At 35.7% G+C, this 18,374-nt stretch overlaps 1 protein-coding gene across 1 annotated transcript; it reads right to left on the bottom strand.

The window, feature by feature from the left end:
* Positions 1-5,358: 5,358 nt before the first annotated feature.
* On the bottom strand, positions 5,359-17,018 carry LOC146160769 (copine-3-like). Its single transcript, XM_083385017.1, has 12 exons — positions 16,869-17,018; positions 15,899-16,078; positions 14,934-15,008; positions 14,163-14,240; positions 10,797-10,970; positions 9,277-9,363; positions 8,425-8,547; positions 7,692-7,932; positions 7,258-7,391; positions 6,948-7,062; positions 5,961-6,082; positions 5,359-5,523 (listed from the first exon to the last, which is right to left on the bottom strand). The coding sequence occupies exons 1-12, from the start codon at positions 17,016-17,018 to the stop codon at positions 5,359-5,361; spliced, it is 1,644 nt and encodes a 547-aa protein (XP_083241143.1).
* Between the last annotated feature and the right edge of the window lie 1,356 nt (positions 17,019-18,374).

Here is an 18,374-nt window from a genome sequence, read left to right as displayed (position 1 = left end):
TATACGTCCTGTTTGTAATCACATAGGCCTACAACAAAACACGTAACGCTGAAGTATAACCTATTTATATATTCGACGTTACAAAATTGACTACAAGCACAACATAAAAACATCCTTAACAAATTTAACGTGTACCGTATCCCATGTTGCAAATAATGAATATTTGGCAATCATTTCACAAAACATAAAAAATTCTTTCTTGGTTAAATTAATCCATAACGAACTATTTAGTATTTTGAATATTGATTTATCTTCGAAAAACCTTACTTTAAACCACGAAAAACTTTTGTTGCATCAATTGAATAGACTTAAATTGGTTAACGTTTTTCCCACTTGGAAGATTGACGAAAAATATACTTCTTTTATATGTACCACCCGACTAAAAACTAAAATCAAAATCAATAAAATTATCTTGTAGCCTAAGTTTATCACCCAAAATGGAAATTAATTTTACTGATATATTAAAAGCATAACAGTTGCGAATTTAATGAGCATAGAGTGTATTAAGCCTATTCGGTCAACAGCGATAAATGCAACAACGTGTTCTGTTTGGGTTCTCGTGGAACCTGTGTTTATGACATCCCTTTCTGCTGCCAAACTGTATATACCGGTCCCCACGTCTATGTGGCAAGCGCACTAGAGCTATCAACCAGTCGACAGTCAGGCAAAGTTGCGTTCTTTCTTATCAGCTAATTTGCCAAGCCAGATACGCAGTGCGATTCGGCTCATCAGTGTAATCGCAAAACAAACGAAGGTTTTTTTATAAGTATATACTGCAACAGCTAAAGACAGGTGAATATTTTGCGAAATGTTAAAAAAATTGTGAATGGACGCATAACGAAGAATGACTGTTACTACAGAGCCGAGTAAATCATATCTAGTATTTCTGAAAGTCGTATGAAAACTAGATGATATCCGAGGAAAACAGTATTTGTATTTTTACTTTATGGCGAAGCAGGCACTAAAATAAGTTTATGATGCTTATTATTGTAAATGCAGATTTCTATAATTTTACAAGTGCTGTTTGACTTACTCTTCATCATATAGGCCGTCCAGTAGATGTTTGTAAAAACTATACAATTGGGTTATTTTAATCACGCTAAACGAAATACAGATTTAAGTGGTGAATTCCGACGACCATTATTTTCGCATTAATAGGCTGCTTGCAACGATTTAACTAATATTTAATCTCTGTAATATATTTTCTCGCAATTTCGACGCCGTTTTCGCATTTTTGAACCTTAACCTATTTGTTAAATTCTTACCAAGTGGCGTCGATATTGTGGCAATAGTTGAGCCTTTATATAAAGATATTATAGGTTGCACACAAAAAGCATGAATTGGTGTTCGTGGCCCAACACTACTGTGGACTTTGACGAGGTTAACTGCAGCGCGTTGAAATATGGCAAACGTGACTGCCACAACGTCCTGGAAATATTTAGGTGCAGGCAAACGTTGAGGATCTTCTCTATGGTGGTGTGCGTGATTTCGGGATCTATATTTTGCACAGTAGCGGCGTACGAGCTGAAAAACAAGGCGAAAAAGCAAGCCACGTCAATTAGCCGACTGCTGCTGATATCGCTGTTCGTCGCCCTGCTTTACGCCATCGTTGCGTCGCTCAACGTTAATCAAACCTGGCCTTTCGACCAGTGTATCGTGCACAGCAACGGCCTAACAGGAATGTATGCTTGCTGCACATTGGTCATCTATACAATTCTGTGGAAGCGCCAGCGAAAGTTCTACGAAGACCCGCGTTTGCGCCACGCCGAAACGAGGGCTGTCCGGATGCTTAGTCGCTGCGTGATCGCAGTGATCTATTTTAGCATCATCGGTGTTGTGGTTGGGTTTAATTTCACCTACTGCATGGTAAAGACCTCAGGCGGTTGCATTCCGACCTGGTTGAGCAATGCCAATGAGCGCAGGTTTGTGTTGACTTGCGTTTTAGCATTCACGTTTACGACCTTGGTCGCGAAACTCCTGCTTTTGGCGCTTATCGTGCATCCACTGATGCACGGTAAAACACAAACATGCATGGATTTCTTTAGAAACATTTTCATGGTTCGCGGTGACGAAATAACACGCCTGATAAATCGCCTCGCCATTTCAACGCTTTGCTGCATATTGTCGTCGGTTTTGCTCGGCCTAGTTCTTTACCTTGCCGCAGAAAGAGTTCTGTGTTTAGCTTGGGACGTAGTGTGTGGAATGGACCTGTGTATTGTCAATATAACGATGATTTGTTCACTGTCAGATGGACCGCGACGTTTATGTCCCGTTTTACTTTTTCGGAAAGAGGTACCGAAGCTAGCTCCGAGAACCGTATCAACTTCTATTTAGGATGGGCAACATCTAGCAATCTATGCACCTGTGTATTTCTTTGTTTTTAAATGCAGTTTTTGTTCAGTTAAAATGAGATTCAAAACACGGGACATTACCAAAAACAAAACCGTGTCGGCCACTATTGTTTATGTATTTAATCACAGGGATCAAAGTTTTTGTTATGGGGCATTAAAAATTGCGCTATAACATAAGTTTATTAACCAATTACTTATTTAGATACGACAAGAATTGAATATAAGTAAAGTAAAAATAAAACTGTATCCCCACTACTAGTTATTGTGCCAAATTTAATATTAAGCCTAAGTTTCTTTGTTAAGGGTAAATTTATTCAAAAGTCTAAATAATTTATTAAGTATATGATTGTCAAAACTTGATAAGGATAAAGCTAACACTCTGGGTGATCGCAACACTGTTGTAACAACATTAATGCTGTAACAATTTTAAGCCACTTGATATCGTAAGGTGATACTTCGGTAAAATATCCACATAAATCCACTTTCTTGCTATACTTAATAGAGCATGTTCCCATGTAAACGCAGCTTTAGAAATACGCATATGCTTGGCGCCCAAAAATCTGTACGAGTAAGTGATCTCCATAAAAAAGGATTTGAGAAGCGTTGATATATATTTGGTAGTCAAAACTTCATTAGAGGGAGGTCCGCCATCCAGTTACACAAAAAACACTCAGGAAAAGGACCCTCTATCTTAACAAAAGGCTATAGGTTTCTATCGAACAGAAAACACTGTGGTATGTTTATTTGTGACCATTTATTTATACTGTTTTCACTGCGACATGCAATATTTGCTTTATTAAACTGTAAATTTTTTTAAGGTACAAATGTTTAGGGTTCGGATTGTATCGTGTTGTTGCGTCTCGTTGTTTTTTGTAATACAGTTTATTCATACCACACGCAAAGCGGCTACAATTATACAGTACATATACACACTTGCTCATAACGCGCACTGCTTCAATTTAACGCTTGATTGATTCATACGTTATTACAACTTCGCATAATTGAACGTATTGATTATAATCATGCGTTGATGCAAAAAATTACACGTCATATCTGGTTTAGTTGCCATAACTTTATTTTCTCTCTAAGCCCTTGGGCATCAATTTGTAATGCACTCGGTCATGCAAGTATAGCAATATGTATATGTTAAGTGAATCGAAACTGTTCATAGCGAAATTAATTCCCGGTTGAAGCGTATCGAAATTTAGCGCATCACAAAAATGTTTATAGGCATAGTCTATTCATAACACTTTTACCCTACAATTTGCAATAACATTTCATTTACTCCACAATTTACAAAAAATGCTTCATCCGGCAATTTAATCGTAAAACCTAATATCATTTAAGCCGATTTGCAGTAGGCATGTACTGTAATACCGGATCGTAGCCGATAACCCATATCAAATTGACCGTTTAGGTACTTGTCCAATACTGGTGGTATCGGTGCCCATTATACACCAAACTGACAAAAATAATTTCAGTAATGGTTTATAAACCAACAAAATTAGAATTCGTGAGTTAACAGTTAAGTAACTTTGAGAACTTAAAAACAATAAATTACATTTGCCAGAAGAGCTCTACAAACCTGATATTATGCCTGGCAGCAATAGCTTATATATTAAAAACAATAAATTTACACGTTTTGACTTTTTTTGTTCATTTTTTACGGCAACGACAACGACGTCATGGCATCGGATTGATAGGCTGTATACGTTTTTCATCAAACATCGGGTAATTTGTATCCAAAGATAACATAACGTATCGGATGTCGTCAATTTGCAGGCACACAGTACGTTATTAAAATGGATATTAAGTAAACTGTTCAAAAGTTACCAGCGATTTCTGTCCATAACCAACCTTTTTTTACTTTTACTGTTTTATTGTATCACAAAACATTTCTAAATTAGTGGCAATTAAATATTTATTTTGTACTGTTAATATAAATAGTATTTGCGTTAACAATGTAAAGTTTTTCCCAAGAATATAGTCGTTAAATAATTTGAGGTCTGTATTTACAACTGAAAAGTCGAAATATTGCCAATATACAGTGGTAAGCGTATAAATGCAGTAACATAATTATCGATTAAAGAAGGATTAAAACTATTGCGGTAGTGGCCCAATACGATTTGAAATTTGGGGGAAATTTCAAAATATTGTTAAATAAGATTAATTGAGTAAGGCAATTGCATTAGAAATGCGATATCACGCACTAATCAACTAGAATGGACTAAAAGGGAGTACCAAATGAGTCGTTTTACCAAATCGAATAATCTGGGTCAGATGCAACAACGGTCAAGCACGACATATAATTTTTTCACAGACTTATTTGCAAAAACGATGATGTCACAGTACAGTGAAGCCTAAATGATTGATGTCTTGCTAAACCTATTACATTAATTAACTGGCCTAAATTTTGTTGCTCTTTAGGGTAAATGATATTAAGCAAACCATTATCCAAATGCCTTTGAAATGATCAAAAGCAAACCAAACAATCAAACAGGGTTAGGTTTCAATTGAAGTAGTTGGACATCGAACACATGTGCATCTTTGCTTTATTCCAGTGCTTCTCAACCTTTTTCGCGGCGACCCAAATATTAAGCGTAAGTATGGCGACTGAGCTTTGGCGACCCAAACTTTGGCGACCCTAACTAGCTTCTTGTAAGCGAACAAAAAATAGGCATTAGCATTAAGAATTTCGAATTTTAATAATCATTCTAAGACATTATTTGTATTACTTCCTTAATTTTCTTAATTGATAAATTTTGATCAGAATCAATCTCAATTATTATAAACATGTGACTACTGCGGTCGGCGACCCAACCAAATCAAACAGCGACCCAATTTTGGGTCGCGACCCATAGGTTGAGAAGCACTGCTTTAGTCCCAAAGAAACTCAATAAAAATCATCTGGCTTTCTTAAACTTAAAAATTTTAATGTTCAAAACTTTACAAATTTGATGGCTGCCCCGGACTTAAAAACACCATAGTTACTCAGTGTAGAAAAGCGCTACCCACTACCAGCAGAATGAGTTGGAGGGGCGCTGGCGGCAGCAAAGGGTCTTTGTCGGGGCACTGTCGGGTTATTAATTGGGTGTAAATTATTGTTGCGAAAGTAGGTCACCACTTGGCCAGGAAATTCCTCCAGGACTTGTTTAGCAAGTTCCTCAGGCGCCTATATCGTAACAAAATACTATCGGTTGTGTTTATAGCACAGCCATAGGGGGTATAAAAAAATTAGGAGGAGGTAGGCTACAAAATGTGTTCTTTGCGGGGTTTTGCAAAGCGTATAGAGTTTAACCAATATAAACAAAAACCAACAGACTTTATTTATCAAATTATGAAAGATTCTTATGTTCTGGAAATGATTTAAAAATAATTTCATTAAACCATAATCGTTAAAAAATGTTTAACATTTTGGTATGTTTAATTAAACATATGAAAATGCTGTGCATCTAGTATTAACGCGATGTCATTGTCTATATCGTCAACAAAAGCAAAGTATACTCTTTCAAGTGAAAAGTTAAGTAATGACACAAGAAATGCAAAATTACACATAATAGGAGGGCTATAGGTTATTTTACTCGTTTTAAAAGATAAAAGACGACTCACGTTTTTGAATTTCCTATAGGGAACGAATTGCACGATGTCTTGCGTGCACTCTCGCCCGGTATGATCAGTTAATTTTTTGTCATCGCCATCAAGAACGTTCATGTCGGTAAAGTCGGCTTCGCCTGAAAAACGCACTTTTTGTCGCGGCGCAAAATACTATTTCAAGAGCAATTAAAGCCCCATACGGTGACCAATACTATACAACAGGAGCAGACCGAGTACTATTATTTGAGGACATGAAACGTTTTACAGTGACGTCATCAATTTACTTCCTAGTGCAATTAATCTTAAAACCCCTGTTGTTCTCGACGAACCGTGCGCAAATATGCAGCTGAAACCAGTCTAATTGCGGCATTTATGGTATTTAGACTTTGTCGAGTTAATGATTCACACGCAACATGCAATTGTATGTATAGCGCCTTTTGAATAAACAAATTTAATCAAAAAATGTATTTACGGTGGTGTATGGCCAAGTAGCCCTGTGATGCAACAGTGAGCCAAAATAAAACCTCTTAGCCAGCAACCCAACTTTTAAAATTAAGTACTTTGTCCGTCGCTCGCACGGTCAGAAAATGTCCTGCTAAATAAAAAAGAATAAGCAGAAGACGCAAAACAGACATGAGCGAGTGACATACGTCACGCCCAAAATTGAATAAATTTTAGCCAGACGATTAGTAAAAGGCAGTTAGCTTCACTCTGTAGGACTGGCGCTTCAGTGGCCTAGGCCTATAACCTTCCAACAAATAAAATCAATAAATTGAATATATGGACAAGTCTAAGTGGTTTGCAAGAATTAATTTGGGTGATAGCTAGAAAATTGCGAACGCGGGCGTTTTTACGATATGGGCTAAAGAGAAAGAAGACAGCATCAATTTTAATGACATCACAAATACATTATTATGGCGTTTTTATATGATGACACTATGTTGCCTCAGGTTTAACCATGAAATCAAACCAATTAATTATATTATTTAACGGTGAATTTACCAACACCGACGATAATAATGGACATTGGAAGATGTGAGGCGGCCACAATCGCTTCTCTAGTTTGACGAAAGTCCGAAATCACGCCGTCAGTGAGAATCAACAGAACGTAGTAGTTCTACAAGGTTAAAGCAGGATATTTGTAATGTTTAATTATAAAGATTCAAAGATTGTCTTGCAAAATTACCTCTTAGCCGTTTAGATTCTTAGAGAGACGGCCTTACGAAATAGGAAAATCATACACTATCGCCAATATTTAGTGCAAAGAATAGTTGCAACCATTTCTTACAACAGAAAGAAACGTGATCTTTACCGAGGCCGTTCCTTTCTGTGCCTCCTCTTGTGCGAGCCGCGACACTTTATTGATGATCGGTGCAAAGTTAGTTGGGCCATAGAGTTGGATTTTTGACAAGCAGCTATGGTAAGCCTCTTCAATTCCGACTATGCCTAATTAAAGAGGTAACTTAAAGCTATAATTAAAGAGTTCTACAGGTTCAGTGTAAGTCCAGATTTCAAAAAGCTCTAAATTTAATGCACTTGAAATTTGTTTGGCGTATGTTTGCAAATATTTGAATGAAGCGATGCAATGTATATGCGAAATAATATACAACGCATTACGTCGTTTGTGCCAGTGCACAAAAGGAATTACTTATTCCTTCCTACAATTTTGATTTTTTAAGAGCACTCGTCAACACAAGAGCAAGTATATTCAAACATAACCTCAATGTCATAATAAAGTAACAATACCATTGCAAGACGGGTTTTCATCGTTGAAGTTGAGCGGAAAAGCGAAGGACACCTGATGATCTGGCGGTACTTTTGCACCAAAGCCGAAAGCAGGGAAGAGGTTGTCGGCGTCATATTGCTGACACACCTCGCCAACAGATCGAAGGGCGCGTTGGTACTCGTTCGGTTTATAGGGATCCATGTAGTGGAGTGACTTGGGGGTTTTGGGGTCTCCGTTGGAGCCCGTGAAGTCTATTGCCACCTGAAGAGTTACATGATATATGAGTGTTTAATTGTCAGACAAAATTGTTATCAAAATTGTTTAAGTTCGTAAGGGCATTATTTTTGACGTTTTTAATTAAAATAAATTTACATAAAACAACAGAATTAATTTTTTTATAATTTGGTATAAGTATATTTTTCAATTCAATTGAGAAATTTTGAGACAAAATCGGAATAGTGTTTTATTTAACGCATTACTGATTTTTCAAACTGGGTGGATTAGGAGTGGGTCAAACACTTGCAATATGGATTTTGAGTTTTGTTGTTTGCAATTGAATATAACGGATTGCTATTGCCATATTTTCTCATGTGAATATTTATTTAATTTGATTTGACATTGAATGAGCTGATTACCACTGGCATGATAAGTTTCACTCAAACAAAAACTCAGACGTCTTTTAATTTAATGTAGAGTTTGTACCACCTAAACCTAAAGTAAATTTGCATTTTCATGTTGCCAATTTTCACTTACGGTGAAATCGATTTGACATCCTCCGAGGAAGAAGTCCAGGAACGAATGTTCTGTTTCTACCTGACATATAAAAACCACATGAAAAACAAGTCGATAAAGGCTGGCTGATAAAATGATAAACAACTTTAAAAAAATGATAAACAACTTTTTTTAACTTTATACTCGAAAAACACAAGTCACTTATATTAAGTTAGATCTTATTTTTACATGTTTTTCTATTTTCCAGAGCAAAATAAATGAACAATACACGATAAATTACTCTCCTAAAAGTGCCTAACTGAACTCTTTATATTTTTTACGTTTACTTAACGCATATTGAGGTAAACAACTAAGATGTGTAGCCTATATATACACTTACTTTGCAGCTATCTAAATGAATGGTACCAGACTTAATGCCTCTTATTCGGCATTCCCATTTATTCTGAAATAAATTAAAACTGTCAGACATCTGATTTTACAGATGTTGCATATAGTTGTTGCAAAAAGACACAAACATTTAATTAAAAAGAAAGAATAATTAAGGATACTATTTTTGATGTTATACTTTTTAGTTTGGCTGTTATACTTTCATTCGAGTCCCAGAGATTATTTAGAAATACGAGAACCCCATGAATCACGGTACTGCGTGATTTACAGAAATACGTCGAGTTATATATTATTAATTGGAACTTATATCCATTCAAAGACACCATTCGTATTTTTCCCTATATGTTTACAGGTTCTTACTAAAACTATAAGCTAATAAAACAGTAAAACGTATTTAAAGGTAGTTCAGTAAAACATTTTTCTAACCCCCCATATGTTATTAAAAATTGTAAGTTTCAACCATGCAATGTTATCAAAAAAACTTACGGGAGCAAGCATAAATGACCGATACGATGTTTGAAATTCTCCAATGAACTGTGATGAACCGTTGTTGTTCCATAAACTGCATTTAATCTAAAATAACATGTATGCTTATTTTCAAAGAAAAACACTAAACATATAAAGAGAAGATAGTGCTTATAACTACTACGTTTAAATGCTTAAAAGATTTAAAAACCTAATCCTGATATGATTTTAAATTAATTTTTTTTCGTGTACGGTATTTATCAAAAATATTTTATTTTTGACCTCCAATTTTATTATTAAAAATTGTATTTCATACGGTACTTTTATTTTACTTCTTTCCTAACAAAAACACTGTAGGCAGAGGCGCCCGCAGAAAATTTTCCAGGGGGGGGGCAATTAGGGGCGTATCTAAAAATCAAAAAGGGATGTTCTGCATGTTCAACTTAGGGAATTCCCCTATATTTCGTCTGACGTAAATGAATAATGACGTCATAAAATATTTACCCTATGACGTCATAAAATAGTGATTGCAAGGTCATAAAAAAAACTACTCAGAAACAGCCAATTAACGTCCAAGCAAAAGTGAACTTTTAGGCGCAAAGCAAACACGTGAGTCGTCAACACTCCTGCCAGGCGCCAGCTGCAAAATCGCTGAGTGTGTAATCGTTAACTTCAGACGAAAAATAAACCAAGACGTTGAAGTATGTGTGATTGATTTTGAAAGAATTATAATATGACTATCATCAACGTAGTTTCCTAAGTTCAATGTTCAGGACTAGCGCTAAATTACAAGCACGTCTTTCGCCACTTGCAATACCAATCGAAGATCGTTTTTCATGGTTGTTATTATGCCACGATTAGGGCAACATCTGCGCCGAGCTGTGTGCCAAGTCAGCTTAATTACAAGCTGCGGTTGAGGAAAAATAAGTTGTGTCAATTGCACACTTATCACGTGGTCTTAAAAATAAAGAGCATAATTTTGCGTTAACTATCTATGTATAAAAATGGAGACTTTAAAACGCGCACGACAGTCATCATTATGCCTCCTTTTAAGAATCTGAAATGCCGATGTTACACCAACATCGGATATTAGCGCAGAGAGTGAATAGCGAGGAACATTACTTTAACTGCGCCAAACTCGACGTTTTTGCAAGAAAAAAGAAAGAAGGTTTGACTTAGCCTTGTCAATTGTCGAATACACCTTGCTAATCAGGCAACTTAAACAAATACCGAAAGAGAAAAACTTCCAGCGTTTACGGTCGACCAAACAAAAGGCGAAAAACGACGTTTTACGCTCGATTTTCGTTTGGCATTAGATTAAGACAGGTGACCCAAGTAATTAAAATGCACGCCGCTTCGAACAGTTTGTTAAACCGTAACAAAAAACGATAATTTGATTTACAAAAAGGGGATAAGAACCCTCCCAACCCCCCCCCCCTACACAAATAATACTAATAATCGTATTTTAAAATTCCAGGGGGGGGGCAAGTACCACCCCTTGCCCCCTCGTGGGGGCGCCCATGACTGTAGGTTAAACTGACCAGCAATGGTAAATCATGGTTTCCACTGCATAATGTTTGAACGGAAACTTTGAAAGGTTCCCAAGTTGGATTGAGGTTGTTTTTAACGACCTTTGTACGATGAACCATCAGCCATTTGCCATCCATTCCCTCCCGGTAGATTTCCAAATATGGATCAGGCTTTCCAAAAAGTGTCTTAAAAAAGGCAACGATCCAATATTAATTTCTATCATTTAAGACTGTTTGTATAAATGAAAGGTGACGCTAGATTTAAGAATAGAGGTACATATCCAGGGCTCTAACCTGTGTTTATAAACAATTATATTATTTACGGCGTGCAACAAGACAAACCTAGAGCATAGTGTGTTTGCGTCGTTAGAAATACAAACAACTTTAATATTTTCTGAAATATTCATCCAGTGTCTGTTAAAGTGTTTTTTTTTGTTATTCTTGATACTACCAAACTGACTTAGGCCCATTCATTGTTTACCAGTATGTCGTGAAATCAATGTTGTTTGGTCGATATCGATGTTACTTGAAGTTGCCGTTTCTGGTAGACTCGATGGACCACTAACTTAGATTTTATTGTAAGTAATAAGAAAATTTCAGTTTTGAGAAGAATGTAAATTTATCATATGGTAAATATCTGCTTGAATCGTTTTCCATTGAGTTTCAGATGAAGTTAATTGACCATAACATTGAAGCACTAGGTGATTTTGTAGTCACGGAACACACCTAAAATAGGAATTACTGCAGTTACTTCAAGGCAGGGTTGTAAACAAGTCATTCGAAAAGTAAGTTAAATCCAAGTCAAGTAGGCCTATCCTGCAAAAATAACAAGTCAAATCCTACCAGAAAAACAACTAGCCTCGAAACCTCACTGCAGGCTAGTTGTTTTTCTGGCCTGCCCTGCTTGCATCATAGATGAACAGATTCGGTGAGTCTGCAATGGCTTTCGGTGTACTAATTATACGTCAGAAGGGCTAGATCTCAGTTGTTAACACATATGTGCGCATGTTTCATTGAATAAATGATATGGTACTGTGGATCCCCTTCAATTGAATTGCTTGTACTAACAGATTGAGCAAGCATTGGCGTATGGTTGTTTCTCGACTCGCTCCACTCTGAGCCTGCATAGCTCAGTTGGTAGAGCGACTGTCCCTGCTTGACCGAAGGTCGTGAGTTCGAACCTCAGTACAGGCTAGTTGTTTTTCTGGCCTGCCCTGCTTGTATCATAGATCAACAGATTCGGTGAGTCTGCAATAGTTTTCGGTGAACTCGTCAGATTATTTCAAATAATCAAAAAAATATTTCAAATAAAAAAATATTTTTTTTATTCAAAATGTTTAATGAAAACAATTCATTTAAATTATGTTTAATGAAAACAGTTCATTTAAAGAGTTATTTGACCCCATGACAAGTCCAAAAGTCAAGTCATTTTAGTCAAATGATTTACAACCACGTCGGCACTAAACCTTCATGCCGTTATACGACGAAGCTTAATTCAGACTCTGATTCCTGTAAAATGTACGTATAGAAAACATGGTTTGCACTACCAGTGTTGTATGGACATGACTTAAGTGCACTTAAATCAATGTTTTTAAACAAATTGAATTGATTTAAGTCGCTTTCGTAAAATAACTTGTCTTAAATTAAGTCTTTTGGACGAACTATTTGACTTGAAATTAAGTCTTTGAGTCAATGCATTGTGTTGAAATTGTGTGTTTTTTTAACATTTTTTTTGAATTGAGTTGTTTATCTCAATTTGGCACGTCAAACAAGTATATATTTTAGGTTTTGCAGCATAACGGTTAGAGGTTGTAGTTACTGTAGTAAGACGTAAATATCAAAGCCCATACAGAAGTAGGTATCATTTTTTGAACGTTTCGTGTTCATAATCGGACAATTTTACCAGTCTTAATGGTTTAACGTTTTAGTTATTGTCTTTACTTGGAGTTGAATTGCTCTAATAACGACTTGGACTGGACGTGATCATTTGAGGATTTAAACTAAGACTTGACTCAAGGTGTTTTACAAATGAGTTGACTGGGGCTTACTGTAAGTTATTTCAAAATCAAACGTTTAAAACACTAAGCAATTAACTATTCCAGTGCTTGTTAACCGCGGGTCCTCGATATTTTTGTGAATTTGGTAAACCATGTTTTTTTGCCAACTTTGCTACTTAAATGCAAACTATTTTTGCCTTTTTTAGTTTTATTTGCCGTTTAGAGAGTTTGTTAAGCACGAGAGTTTGTTAAGCACAAAAGCGAAGAAGTAGTGAAACTAGTTAGGCTAACTTACAACTTGCAGTGTTAGGTAATGTTCTGTTCCCTTCTAGTTACGGCTACAAGTTGACATAACTGAGTGTGCATAGCAAACTATTTCTAGTGTTTGTCTGTTTATAAATCACACAAATAAAGTTGGCAGAAATCTTTATTGTTGCATTGCTGTATAAGATTAATCCACAACTTGCAAGAAATTAGGCCGCCCACCAGAAAATATCCCTATTTGTGGTGCTTAGCACTAGGATTATCATAGACCCCTAAATTGTCCGGATTTTATACTAATATTTCCAGATTAACTGGTAACCATGTGTAGTAATATACTCTATTGACATGTATTAAATCAGGGATCGCCAACCTTTTTTCATAAAGAACCGGATATAACTGTTGGGCCTGGCGATCGCGGACCGGATAACTGTACGAATTGACGATCAAGGGCCGAATATAAAATTTTGTGTCACTCTTACTTAACAATTGTATTGCTGATGATCAACCTTATTTTAGTTACGTAAATGGGGCTGTAGTGTCGGAGCCGGACTCGAGACTCGGTAATGTGATTCCGGTTAATTTTTTCCCGGAATCGTGATACCATCTAGTTGTGCATAGCCAATAGTGAATCTATATTAAAAAACCTTGGGGTACATTTGCTGCATACCTATAGCGGGGTTTTCCAGAGGACTGTTCAGGTAAACGGTTGTTACTCTGAAGAACAACTGGCGATTGAGAACCCAACAAACACTAAAGTTAAAGAAGCTTGGCGTTAAAAAAACTTATTAGCAAACTTCAGGTTTTTATTCATAGCTTTTCATCCCATTCCTTCAATGAAGAAAATTCTACCTAAAATTAAAAATTTGTTCTTCAGCAATCCAAATTCTGACCTCCGTTTTGAGAGCCGTTAACTAAACAAACAATTTTGGACGGCTCAAGTGCATAACATGCTTGTTTACAGAATATAAGAGGCACTGTAGAGAGGCTATATAGAAGATTAGAGCGTAATTGTAAAAATAAATGTTGAAACATGTGCGCAATTGAGCACATATTGTATCAATCAAAAAAGTTATTCCTTTTTTGGTTCAACTTTTGTCAAAAGTTATAATTTGGTTACCTTTTTTTTGTCCAAATCTATTGCGCGAAAACAAAAGTTTGCGACTTCATTACCTCCTTTCAGTTCTATTGCAGATATCTGAAATGAGGAAAAAAACTGTTAATTAGCCCACAATGAAGCAAATGAACGATAAAACTAGATTGTATGGCATATGAACACAGACTATGGCAAAATGATATATTGAACCTTTCTTCGGTCGAAATACGGTTTAACCAAAACTGCTATGTTCTACGTTAATTGTGCAATGTAGGACAGGGTCTTATTATAGGAGTTGCCAAATATGTTGAAGCTAAAGCCCATGAGCGCAAATAATAATTTGATCATACAATGTATTACGTGGCTAAGATGTCGAAGATTTTAATTATTCAAATCGTACTGAAATAACTATTCTTACTTTTACAATATGGGCAAAAATTCCTTATGACCTGGGTTTGGTTTCACATAAAAAATAAAATTTGTTGGGACAAAAACTCCATTATGTAGAAATAATTTTACCATGAAATGATGTCACAATTACATTAAAAACGTAACTTTTGATGAACAATCCTATAACGTCTTAGAAACAGTTTTTTTTTCATTTTTTTGGAGTTCCTGGAACCTATCTCGTCATTAATTAACTAAAAGCCGTTTGTTGAAATTTGTTTGTTCATACCCCTTGTTTACTGGTCGATACCTGAAGTATTCTTTTTTTGCAACATAAATGAATGTGTATCGCGTTCTGTGGCCTGGTTCGCGGGCAGTTTGTTATAGGCTTCTGCTTAAGACCCATACCTTAATTTTTCCGTTTCCTGCAGGTTTTTTGTTGCGCATTAGCAGATTTTCTTCTAGTACTCCATGAGACACAATCTATATGAAAATATAAAATAAAATGGTAGCTAAAAAATGCCGCTGCCAGATATAACATCAGTTAAAACCGCTCTTCTAGCTTTATTTACGTTTACATTGTTTTCGGGTTGCATGATAAACACGAATGCGTTATTTTTAAGCCGTGCCTGTAGGCTAGCACGGCGAAAGCAAGACCTCTGTGACGCCAGAGTGTTGCCCTCCTGGTGAAGATGCCAGAAATAAAATATTGCCGTATTTTCTTGCGTTTTTGTCTGGCATTTCCGTTTTTTGTTCATCGTGCCGTTCGTATATAAGGTTGCCCGAATTAAGTGTGTAATTTGAGTCCGGAAGGAAAGTTTTACGTTCATCTATCCAGATAAACATACTTCCAAATTCATTATTGGTGCCCAAATAGGTCGCTATCTAATTTGGCATTTAAGTCTTCAGGATTTTGCCTGATCAAAAAAATGCCTGTACGGCTAAAGACCTTTCTGAGTTAGTTTTGGCACGCGCCAAGAAAAAGGTTGCTTAACCCTGGTTCAAACGTTGGAGACCAAAATATAATAGCATGAAAAGCTGTTTTAACCGATTACAATGTTTACCACAAAGAAATATTTACACCAAATTTTATAGGTCTAAAATTGACCCAAATCATGTCAAATTGTTGTTTGTTCTTAAACAATTTCTTGACAAATTCAATTTCTCGGTAAAAATGAAGTATCAGTATAAAAATGTACCAAAATATACTGGAATTTTAATTATCTATAGTCATATATTTCATATTGATTTAAAATCTACAATTAAATAAAAAGGCTTGGTACACAGTCTTACTCATCGAGCGATTGACCCATTTGTGAGCTCCTTGTCCAAACACTGTACCACTGTGAGTATGTTATATATTATATACATACTTTTCCGAGTGTACATTGCAGTTCTCCAAGAAAGTCGTGAGCTTCTAGATTTTTTTTATCACTGTCGATGTCGTAAAGTTCGAATTTGAGTTTCTGAATTTCCTCGAAGAAGTAGTTAACGGTAAAGGTCTTTCCAAATTCCGGGTTTAAGTTGTTAAGAATCTTTTCCGACCTGTCCAACTGCAAAACAAACACTTAAAGGAAATCGAACGTTTCGATCAGCATCATACACAAAGTAACAGGTAACCAAGTTAGCAATTTAAGGCAGCCTCATGCATAATCAAAACAAAGTTGAAACACGATTTTAAGTTATATAAATAAAGTTATTGTAATGACGGTGAAAAACGTAACTTATAATGGGAGGTTATTGTCAGGTGCGGATCCAGGAATATTTTAAAGTGGGGCATGACAATTTTTCATAGATGGCGTCACAAAGTTTCATCGTAACGCGACGTTACATATAGTTACGTCATACCATGACGTCGCAATGCTAAGGTCAAAAAGTGACGTCAAAAAGTTACATCTAAACGTGACGTCTTATAAAGCACAACCTTATGAACACAACACAGTTTCTTTATTTGGTTAAAGTTGTAGATTGGACAGGTGTTACTTTTAATACAAAAGCTGCAACAACGTAATCGATTAGCGTAAAGCGCAAGACACCTTTTTATCGTTTAAGTTGCCCAAACTTTTATCTTCGATGTTGCGATAGAACGTACGAAGCCTTTGGGCAGAAACAATTTATAGGTTAAGACATTGTACAAACATGGGTTATGACATTGTAGCAAAAAAATTTGATTCGCCAGGAGCGCGAACTGTTTTTGACATTTACGTTAAAATAGGTCTAAACTACCTTTTTTGGTGTATTTTGTATGGGTATTTTGCAGGTTGTGATAAACGTAGCCCTCTAATTATTAAACTAAATGCAGTTTACGTATATACAATTAAATAAAACACAATCACAGCGTACCTCGATCCACTTTTTGTTAGCCAACCTAAACAGTACGCACATGGGATCCGATTTGGAAAACACATCTTTATCTAGCAGATTAGTGCATGAAATCCGAAGTTGAACCTTCGACTGACCCCTGGCTGGGTTGCAAACGTCACTTTGCGACATTTTTCTTTATCGGTTAACTTTCTTTCTTCATAAATATGATTTGTCTAGGTTGAAATAAAAGTTTTTGGCAGTTATTTACACTGAATAGTATTTTATGACAGCAAGCAACAATTTTACTAATAAAATAAGGTGTTTTAAAAAACTGATATTTAATAAAGGTAGGCTGCTATACATGCTTTGCAAAACCTTAATGTTAAATAATATTTTTCATAAAAAAATATACGGCAAAAGCTTTAGGCAAATAAGTTTTGCTTCCAAGCGCAAAATTACTATGAAAAAACATTATAGCCTACATTTTACGTTGGTGGTTTGTCTACGTGGCGTTTGTGCAATATTTAATTTCACTTAAAAAGTCAAAACATTATATTTAAAAAACGACTATTTTACATATTCCAGACATACTATATAAACTTAAGATGAGAGTCGACTTTGCCATGCGCAGTAGATTATGGTCACGTATAGATAACCAAAAATGTGCAATAATAATTACGGTCAGTGATTTTGATCGTTCGTTCAGTTAAAGTTAGCAAAAATTGTAATATGACTATGACCGATTTTCGCCGATACTATAACCATATCATACGGAAGCCGTTCTAGCATACGCTAAAATAATGCACTTGTAACGATTAATTTGGCTTTACTTTTATTATTGCAAAGTGCCTTGGTAAAATAAATAAATCAATCAATTAATTTATTAGTTTTATTTATTACACAGCCAACTATATTATACATGCAATGTGTGAGTTTTTAGTGAATTTAGTCAATTCTCAGCAAATGAGTTTAAAAGGTTTAAAGTTGTATTACTCACTGACAGGAGATGGAGTATTTTAGGGATGGGGCACGGCCTAAAAAGTTCAGGACCCTTAAGTCTAAACAAATTTACGGCCATGTACATAAAGGAAAATTATATAGAAGTATGTAGGAATCGTTTTTAATATTTTTGAAACTTGTTAAACCCTGTCCACTGTCCACTGACCTATTTAGTAGCACGTATTAAGCTTCAATATAGCTTCGTATTCAGCATAACTTGACCTGCGAACTTATACGTATTTCATTGAAGAAAGTCACTTTAAAAGAGTTCACCAAAACTGATAACGATGCAATAATCACTTCAAAAAGATTAAGCCAAATAAATGCACATGATACAATATTTAAGAGGATGTTGGGATAAAACAAACTTGAATGCAATGAATCAAACAGTCCATTATGGGGCAGATTTTATCGTTTCTGTGTGACCAATACATTTTGAATCGCTGGCATAAAATGTTACACACACGTTGTTAAAAAACACCGCAAACAGGCTAACGCATATTACAAATTCGCCCAATGCGCGAGAAAATTTTGCATTTACGGAAT

This window comes from Ascidiella aspersa, chromosome 3, assembly GCF_963924565.1.
Source record: "Ascidiella aspersa chromosome 3, kaAscAspe10.2, whole genome shotgun sequence".
NCBI lineage: Eukaryota > Metazoa > Chordata > Ascidiacea > Phlebobranchia > Ascidiidae > Ascidiella > Ascidiella aspersa.
Note: the sequence above shows the minus strand (reverse complement) of the source record. Positions and strands in the feature narration are given on the sequence as shown.

What these genes read in the sequence shown, in the direction of transcription:
- LOC146160769 (XM_083385017.1), bottom strand. Translation starts at nt 17,018, where the DNA reads ATGTCGCAAAGTGACGTTTGCAACCCAGCCAGGGGTCAGTCGAAGGTT. An exon ending in ACCATGATTTACCATTGCTG is followed by an intron (nt 9,364 to 10,796) that starts GTCAGTTTAACC and finishes ATGTTATTTTAG; the next exon opens with ATTAAATGCAGTTTATGGAA. An exon ending in TGAAAACCCGTCTTGCAATG is followed by an intron (nt 7,392 to 7,691) that starts GTATTGTTACTT and finishes CTCTTTAATTAG; the next exon opens with GCATAGTCGGAATTGAAGAG.